This window comes from Sus scrofa, chromosome 5 (assembly GCF_000003025.6).
Source record: "Sus scrofa isolate TJ Tabasco breed Duroc chromosome 5, Sscrofa11.1, whole genome shotgun sequence".
Classification (NCBI taxonomy): Eukaryota; Metazoa; Chordata; class Mammalia; order Artiodactyla; family Suidae; genus Sus; species Sus scrofa.
In genome coordinates, this window is record NC_010447.5 from 20994309 (window position 1) to 21004088 (window position 9780).

The 9780-nt window shown below is 40.5% G+C and overlaps 1 protein-coding gene across 1 annotated transcript; it reads left to right on the top strand.

Annotated features, from left to right (window-relative positions):
* Positions 5202-6346, top strand: LOC100512033 (olfactory receptor 6C2-like). Its single transcript, XM_013984123.2, has one exon. The coding sequence runs from the start codon at positions 5367-5369 to the stop codon at positions 6303-6305; it is 939 nt and encodes a 312-aa protein (XP_013839577.1). The 5' UTR covers positions 5202-5366; the 3' UTR covers positions 6306-6346.

Consider the following 9780-nt stretch of genomic DNA (forward strand, 5'->3'; position numbering starts at 1 on the left):
CTTATGAACACTTGTTATCAACAACTGTAATATTTTTATTGCAGCAGGTGTGTGGCTGTATCTCACTGAGGTTTCCATTTGCATTTCTGTGAATATTATTGATATTCCACATCTTTTTATATACCCGATGGCCTTTTTTGGGGGAGGGGCTTTTTTTCTTTTTATGGCTGCACCTGTGGCACATGGAGGTTCCCAGGCTAGGGGTCTAATAGAGCTGTAGCCTCCAGCCTACACCACAGCCACGGCAACACCAGATCCAAGCCACATCTGCGACCTACACCATAGCTCACGGCAACGCCGGATCCTTAACCCACTGAGCAAGGCCAGGAATCAAACCCATAACCTCATGGTTCCTAGTCAGATTCATTTCTGCTGCAACACAATGGAAACTCCCTGATGGCCTTTTTAAAGTCTTCTCTGGGAAAATGTCTATTCAGATCCTTTGGCCTTCATTTAAATCAGGTTGTTGAGGGGTTTGTTATTTAATTTTAAGAAATCTTTATATATATTGGATATCTGATGTATAGTTTGCAATTATTTTCTCCCATTCCATAGACTGCATTGTCATTTTATTGATTGTTTCCTTAGCTGTGCAGAATCTTTTTAGTTTGTTTAGTCTCACTTGTTTAACTTTGCTTTTGTTGCTTGAGCTTTTGGTGTCATATCCAAACATAATTATTTCCAAAGCCAATGTCAAGGAGTTTTTCACTACATTTTATTCTGGGAGTTTTATATATTCAGGTCTTAAGATTTAAGTCAAATTAATCTTGAGTTGATTTTTATATACGGTGTAAAATAAGGGTCCAGTTTCATTCTTTTGCATGTAGATATCCAATTTATCCCACCATTTATTGAAGAGACCATTCTTTCCCCATTGTGACTGCCCATCTATTTTAGTCCTAGAGGCAGCATGATAATTTAGCCAACACCAGACATCACTACAGATCAAATCTTCAGCCCTATTGGACACCATGGCAACCACACTTATCTCTCGAGTTTAAGTGCTGCCACCACCTGGCCCCTACTCTCTAGAGTTCCCTCATCCCACTGAATTTACGGAGCTCTTTTCGAAACCACTGTTTCCCATTGTCATTCCTGGACTTTAAGAATAGTCACTACAGAGCACTTCAGGAAGCCAAGTCTCCTGGTCAACAATGTATTTCTCAAAGGCTGCTGAATGGATTATCCCTTGGAATTTCCTGGACTTTTGTTAAAGAGTAGACAAGCAAGTCTTGCATAATAAATCTTCTCCAGTAGAGACTTTGGATGCTTTCCTCAACAGCATACGGAGAAAGTTCTGGAATTTCTACTTCATTCAGTGTAGGGCACATGTGGGCCAAGTAGGGCCAATAGAAGGATCACAGAGAGGTGTGATGGGACGTGTCTATTCCGTGTGGGAAACCCCTGTAAAGTAATGAGCAGCCTGAGGAGGGGGACAGCAGAGACACCTGCTCCACTAGAGGCCGTTCCTACCTCTGCTCCATCATTTGACACCAGGATCAACATGAGCAGCAAAAGCAAGAACGTTCAGAAATGACAGCAGAGATAGTCAAAGGAAAAGCTTTATTCATATTCATGGGTCAGGAATAAGGCACAGCAAAACGAGAAACAGATCCTGGAACCAGGCAGGTTTTATCCAGTACATGGGAGGACAAACTTTGCATTAATTCAAATACCAGGAGTAGTTTCTTTGCCTACCTGGAAAGTCATAAGTAGAAGGAGAAAGGGTGAAAATAGAGGTGGGTTAGCACTAGAACATCAAGTTTGAAAATTAAATGCTATGGAGGCTCTTAACTGTTGCAACAGCTGTCTAGGGTAGTATGGAGGAAGAAGCAGGATCTTTGAATTCAGATAAACTTTTGAACAAAACTTGCCACACCCCATGGGCATCTAGACCATTCATTTCTCTGATCCTTAGTTTCCTCATCTGTGAAACGAGGGAGGGGTTTTTATTTTTCATTTTATCTGATATTTACGTCAAAGGTAAATAACATATAGAAAATGCCCAAACTGGCTGATTCTAGGAAACAATAAAGATTCCACAAAGAAATCAAAACGGCATTCAGATATCAGACCACCCGCAGCGTCTCTGAGGACACTGTTCCCATTGCTACCTGTGTTTTTACCTTGTTTATTAGACTGCTGCCAATTCATTAGTACCTTTTGCAACTGGGTCACTAAGGACTATTTTGTTGTGAATTCAGAGGTTCCCTGTGCACGCCTAGCAGACTAAACCTATAAAAGAAATATTGCAATTACAGAATTTGCAGGGAGACCTGCCTCCCTGCCCAGGAAGATCAGCTAGGCCCTCAAAACTCAAGAGAAAGCTTCCTTATCCCTGCGCCATCTTTTTTTTTCCCTTGAGTTAGCAGAAAAACTAGGAATTGTAGTGTCAGGTGTAGTTTCAGGCTTGGTGAAGGAAGAGAAAACGGAGACAGGGCTCATTACACCAGAGGCCTTGAAAATCCAGGAGAATTCTGTCGTTTGTCAAACTTGCCTGTGAGAGAGGTGTGTGTGTGTGTGTGTGTGTGTGTGTGTGTGTGTGTGTGTGTGTTCACATGGGCTTGTACGGAGGGTGAGACTGGGAGCTGGGGCAGGTGGACTGTGAAAGTGGAAGCAGAAGTGGACACGAACCTCCTCTCCAACACAGTGCTCCTCAGACTGTGGTTCCCTCAAAAGCCTCTGATAAAAAGCTATCAGAAAAGTAAGTATGTAATTTGTCATGATGGCTTTTTCCATATTCTCTGACTATAGGCAGAGAGTGAGTTCAGTCAGTTTTAAAATGTGAATTTCCGTTTATTATAATTATGCAGAAAGGTAAACCACACTCATTTCTGATATGTTGTTATTCTGAAGGGACATGAAATTAGAATTTTCCTGCCTGGTCGCTTTAGCCTTTGGAAGGCACAGACAAAACCATCAGTTAGGGAGCTGTTACTGCTAAAGAGACAGAAGAAAAAGAGGTGACGGAAAAGACACCATGACCCAATAATACACAATAATACACTCTAGCATCATAGAAATCAAATAATATCAGTGTCATAAGTTACTTCATCTTATTACCTGTTATTTAAGTCCTTTTGGCCACTGTTTGGTGGAAGTTGCGGGGATGGGGGCACAGATTTGCTTCTCGAATCTCTGTCCCGAATGAAGACTGACTGAGCTTTGTTCCATATGTAAGTTCAAAGTGTCTCAAATATATTGTTTTAATTCACTAAATAGGGAGTTGATGAAGGAAAAACCCAAATCTCAATCACTCTTCTAGGTCCCACAGTGACAGTGAGAGGAGGTAGTTTTGCACAGTTTGTCTTCAAACCCTCCATGTTAATGTTAATTGAAAAACATTAATTATAGGAGGAAGGTAGTAAAATTCATCATGTATTCAATGAAACAGTTACCAAGTTGATCCAAATTAAAAAGAAGTATTCTCATTTTCCCAGGGAAATCTTCCCAACACAATGTAGAATATTGGTATGACTGGGGGTAAACACGAAAAAAAGGCAGTCGTGTAGTCAAAGGATCTGTTACCACAGGCTTGACTGCAATGCCAGAAGCACAGTGCTTCATGAATTATTTGAATGAATAAATGTAGGTTGTTTCATTGGACAATAGGAAATAAGTGGAACCTCGGGTATTTTTTATTCTCTACTCAGAATGCACACATTGGGTCAGTTGGAGCAATTGTTTGCACACATAAGAAATCAGTTCTTCCTCTTATGTAGAAGCATGTAGGGTTTCCCTGCAGACTTTTCCATTATTCCTAAATTTGCTCCTTTAATAATAATAACCCTCCCTAATAAAACTCTAGTGCCTATTACAGGTCAGTATTTTACATTATTGTTAAGAACTGATATCCCCGGTAAGAACACATTTACTCGTTTTCTTTTACAGGATGGAGACCTGAGAGTAAGTTGCTTGAAATATGAATCTCCCATGCAGGTAAATGTTGACATGAAGGAGAGGGGAATTTCCTGAAATAATGGGATTCCTGAAATAATATAAATTAGAGTACAAGGCAGCTTAAAACTCCTGGGAGGGAGTGAAATGGACCGTCATACAGGTCAATGAGAAAGACAGGGTACTTTGTTTACAAAGATTGGCTCATATGGGTCCCTTTGTCTCTAGCTGGCACTTGGTCAAGTTACATATGTCTGAACTCAGAGAACATAAGGGAGCAGGTTGGTAACTTAGGGGGGAGAGGTGATTTGGGGAAGGTGAACAGCAGAAATTGTTCAATCGGGAGGTCACCAAGCTGGACCTGAGACAGACTCTGAGGGCTGCCGGCTGTAAAGAGCACAGGGTTGGTCAGGCTGGCAAAGAAAGCAGCTGCCTCAGGCCATCCCCCTCGGCTCTGCCTGTGACCCAGAGCACCACAGCAGGGTTCGGTCTGCTTGACAGTCACATTCCAGAAATGTTTTCTGTATTCCACTTTAGGAATCCCTCTGCTTAAGCTGTCCCCAAACTGGCATAGAAATACTTTCGTTTGCCTAAATATAGGGTGACTGAGCAAAGATGCACATTTTTTCTCCCTCTTTAGAGATTCTTTGAAGGGCAAAGAGAAGAACTAACATTTTAAAGTGAATGTCCTGCTATTAAAGGTTGGTGTAATCACATGAGATGATCAACATAAAATGCTCATCATACGTTTGTCCAAACCCTGGACATACAACACCAAGACTGAGCCATAGCTAGACTAAAGGACTTGGGGTGATTGTGATGTGTCCCTGTAGGTTCATCAGTTGTAACATGAGCCACTCTGGTGGGAGATGTTGATAATGGGGAAAATATGCGTATGTGGAAGCAGGAGGTATGTGGGACATTTCTGTACTTTACCTTCTATTTTGCTACGAATATGATATTGCTCTAAAAAATGCTCTAATTTAAAAGACCCCAAAAATACTAATGAACAGATCCTTCTTGGTTTTGAAATTGGAGTGTTTTGGTATGGTGTGGTATGGAAAACAAAGACAGATGAGGATGGGAGAGAACAAATTTCAAATGTGATATCATTTTCTTCAGAAGGACAACAACATCAAGGCAGTACTGTTGGAAAACTGCATATCAGACACATTATACACTTGTTTCTATATTTGTACATATGCTTTCGAATCAGAGAATTATCTATCTAATTCTATGCTAGAATTATCATCTCTCTTATAGACATAAGATCTGTAATAGATACTGTCTATAAATGCCTCTTAGTAAGATGTCAAAAGCACTGCTATGTTAACAAATTTATTATTAAGTAAAGGAAGAAAGCGCATGTGAGCTGGCTTGCTGGGATGATTCATTCAGATCCAAATACCAGCTTCTTACAATGCTTCTTTCTTCAGGTGGAATCCCCCTTGACTTAGCAGGAGGCAGTGATGAGAAATCATACGGTAATAACCACATTCATCCTGCTGGGATTGACAGAGGACCCAAAACTCCAAGTTCTGCTTTGTGCATTTTTGCTTCTCACCTACATGTTGAGTGTGGCTGGGAACCTCATCATTATCACCCTCACACTTTCGGATCCTCATCTTAAAACACCCATGTATTTTTTCCTCCGAAATTTCTCTTTCTTAGAAGTCTCATTCACGACTGTCTGTATTCCCAGATTCCTGTATACTATGACAACTGGAGATAATACCGTTAGCTATAATGCTTGTGCCACTCAATTATTTTTTGTTGTCCTCTTTGGAGCCACAGAATTTTTTCTCCTCGCCGCTATGTCCTATGACCGCTACGTGGCCATTTGTAAGCCCCTGCACTACACAACTATCATGAACAACCGAGTCTGCACTACCCTCGTTCTCTGCTGCTGGTTTGCCGGCCTGTTGATCATCCTCCCGCCCCTTGGCGTGGGCCTCCAGCTGGAATTCTGTGACTCCAATGAGATTGATCATTTTGGCTGTGACACATCTCCCGTTTTACAGATAACCTGCTCGGACACTGTGCTCATAGAGAGAATTGTCTTGAGTTTCGCTGTGCTGACTCTCCTCATTACCTTAGTGTGTGTGGTCCTCTCCTACACATGCATCATCAAGACCATTCTAAGATTCCCCGCTGCCCAGCAAAGGAAAAAGGCCTTTTCCACCTGCTCCTCCCACATGATTGTGGTTTCCATCACCTATGGCAGCTGCATCTTCATCTACATCAAACCTTCGGCAAAGGAAGGAGTGGCCATTAACAAAGGGGTGTCTGTTCTCACCACTTCAGTTGCCCCTTTGCTTAATCCGTTCATTTATACACTTCGAAATAAACAAGTGAAAGACGCCTTCAAAGGCACAGTAAAACGGATGGTATTTCTCACAAAAAAGTAAGAGACTCTTGGTGAGTTTTGAGACTAAGTTAAATTTAAATCTGAAGGACCCAAGAGCAACATTCTTGAACTCGCAAAATAAAAAGAATTTCTTCGGAGTTCCCGTCGTGGAGCAGTGCTTAACGAATCCGACTAGGAACCATGAGGTTGCGGGTTCGGTCCCTGCCCTTGCTCAGTGGGTTAACGATCCAGGGTAGGTAGGTTTTGGTTAGATAAGTTCTCCAATATCCACACTTACATTATTCCTTGATTTAAGGAGAATGTTAGAGATTAGGAGGATTGATCAAAACATCAAAAAAGTTCATAATTTGGGGAGAACGTTCTTTTTTTTTTTTTTTTTGTCTTTTTAGGGCCACACCCACAGCATATGGAGATTCCCAGGCTAGACATCGAATCAGTGCTGCAGCCACCAGCCTACAACACAGCCACAGTGACGCCAGATCTGAGCCGCGTCTGCAACCTACACCATAGCTCAGAGCAACATGGGATCCTTAACCCACTGAGCAAGGCCAGGAGTCAAACCTGCATCCTCATGGAGGCTAGTCAGATTTGTTTCTGCTGGGCCACGACAGGAACTCCTGGGGAAGACAATCTAAGGAATGTTTGGTTGCTTAGCCTACCCTGACTACTGAAGATTAAATCCAGGTATTATGTGGGGGGAAAATGAAAGAGTAGCGGGAGAAAGGTGGACAAACAGGTAACAGTCATGCAGGGACCTTGGACCAAATAATTAAAATTGTTTCTTTTCACTGATAGTCTTTTTACTATTTCCTAGCTCTGTAATTATGAAAATAAAGTTTTGTGCTTTCACAGCATTATCTGTGTTTATTAAACCTCATCTACTTTCTCAAATGTACTTTTAATTTTGATATTTACAATTGTTCATTCCAAAGTATGTACAAGTTTCTTCTCTACTTTGAAAATATTTGGGGAAAATAGGAATCTATTCTCCCAAGGCCTTTCTTCTTTTTTATTTAAAATTTCTAAAACACAAAAAGCCCATACTGATATAAATAAATGGTTGGATAAATTACCAAAGGCGAGAGAAGAGACAAATCTCTGATGAAAAAGTATTCCGAAAATTTATACTGATACTCCATTCCTAATATCATCAGTTGATTTCCAACTGTGGGGCATCATACAAAATACCTGACCAGTAATCCTCAAAACTGTCAAAGTTCTTTTTTTTTCTTTCTTTTTTTTTTTTTTTGCTTTTTAGTCCTCACCTGCAGCATATGGAAGTTCCCAGGCTAGGGGTCGGATCAGAGCTACCACAGCCACAGCAACGCGGGATCCAAGCCACGTCTGCGATCTACACCACAGCTCATGGCACCACTGGATCCCTAACTCACTGAGCGAGGCCAGGGATCAAACCAGCATCCTCACGGTTCCTAGTTGTGTTCATTAACCACTGAGCCATAAAGGGAACGCCTCAAGGTTTTCAAATAAAAGGAAGTCTGAGAAATTGTCACAGTCAGGAAGAGCCTAAGGAGACATGACAACTAACTAATGTCGTGTCCTAGATGAGAACATGAATAGAGAAAAGACTAGGTACAAACTAAGGAAATCTATGTAAGCTATGGACTTTATTTAATAATAATGCATTAGTTCATGAATTGTAACAAATGTATCATAATAATATAAGATTTTAAAAGGAGAAACTGGGCACACACTATATGGGAATCATCCCTACTATTTTCTCCATTTTTCTGTAAATCTAAAACTGTTCTTTAAAAAAAAAAAAAAAAACCTATTAACAAGTAAACACAATCCTCGATTTAAATGGCAACGATTTTCTCCATGCTGAGCAAAAACCTGTGGCCACTCAAGTGATGGATTTGAAAGAATATTAAAAGATCTCTTTTGCTGGCTGCTCAAAACAAGGATGTCATTCAACCCCATTGTTCCATCTCTCATTCTTCTCCTTAGTCTGCTGATGACCTGTGTTTGATACTCTCATTGCAACTTTCTTACCCGTCTCTCTGGAATGACTTCTCTATTTCACTTTTGTTCTTGGAGATGGCAACAAAGGATCTTTATTATTCCCTCAGAACCAGGGTCCCCAGGGAATGTATTGTTTGTCAGCACAATTGATCCCAAGGTGGCCACTCTGAAGAGAGGGGAAAAAAAAAGTTACTTTGGATATTTAAAAACCTCCAAAAAGTGAATGTGTCCCTTGGGAATATAAAGAACCCTAGAAATCCTCTGGCCTTTAACTCATGTTTTGTTTATAATTTAATAAATATTTAAATATATGTCCAGCATTTTGCTGTATGGTATAAAAAATGCAATAAAGCTGGGAGTTCCCGGCGTGGCGCAGCAGAAACAAATCCAACCAGGAACCATGAGGTTGCGGGTTTGATCCCTGACCTTGCTCAGTGGGTTAAGAATTCGGCATTGCCGTGACCTGCGGTGTAGTTTGTAGACACGGTTCGGATCTGGCCTTGCTGTGGCTGTGATGTAAGCCGCAGCTGTAGCTCCGATTGGACCCCTAGCCTGGGAACCTCCATATGCCGCAGGTGCGGCCCTAAAAAGAAAAAAAAAAATGCAATAAAGTTAACCTACCCGAGGGCAACAATGCCATACAAAAAATATTCAACCATGAAAAGTTAAAAATACAATAAATTTCACAAAGGGGCATGTGTAATTTTTTTAAGTTTTGTTGAAGCACAGTTAATTGACAATGTTGTATCAGTTTCAGGTGTACAGCAAAGTGAATCAGTTACACATACACATATATCCATTCTTTTTCTGATTCTTTCCCCATATAGATTATCACAGAATGGCGAGTAGAGTTCCCTGTGCTATGCAGCAGGTCCACGGTGGCCAACCATTCCATATACTGCACTGTGTATATGCCAGTCACAGAGGGGTCGAAGTGCCATATGAATGCACAGATCAAAAGTGCTTTCAATATAGAAGGAAAACCCCTGAGGCAAGTAAAATAATAGTAGCATTCATGATATTTACTATGAGCCAGACATTGCTCTAAGTAATATGTATGGTAATAATAGAATCAAATAAAACTCTGTATGTTCATTATTATTATTATCAACATAGTATTATTAATTAATAATAATATGCTATTAGTGTCATTCTTGTATTGCAAATAGAGAGACTGTGCATAGAGCCTAAGACACAAAACTGATCGAGAGCCTGAGATTTGAACCCAGATAATCTGAATCTAGAGCCCAGGCATGTAACCAGAACACAATAGTGCTTTCTATTCAGGCAGAATCTATGAGGGTATTGAACTCTCCTTAGACTCAGAAAAGATTTAGAAAGGTGGAGAAGTAAGCAGAGAGCCTTTTTTATAAGAAAACTGGATCAAACAAATGTATGAGACTGTCCTTCAAAACTCTTTGGGGTAACTTCTCTATCTGGGCAAAATGTTTAGGGCAAATATGAAAATTAGAAATAATGATATTTACAGACATTAATGTGAGATGAAAGCAAAGTCTGAATTTCTTGTATGG

Coding starts and splice junctions, on each gene's coding strand:
- LOC100512033 (XM_013984123.2), top strand. CDS start 5,367: ATGAGAAATCATACGGTAATAACCACATTCATCCTGCTGGGATTGACA.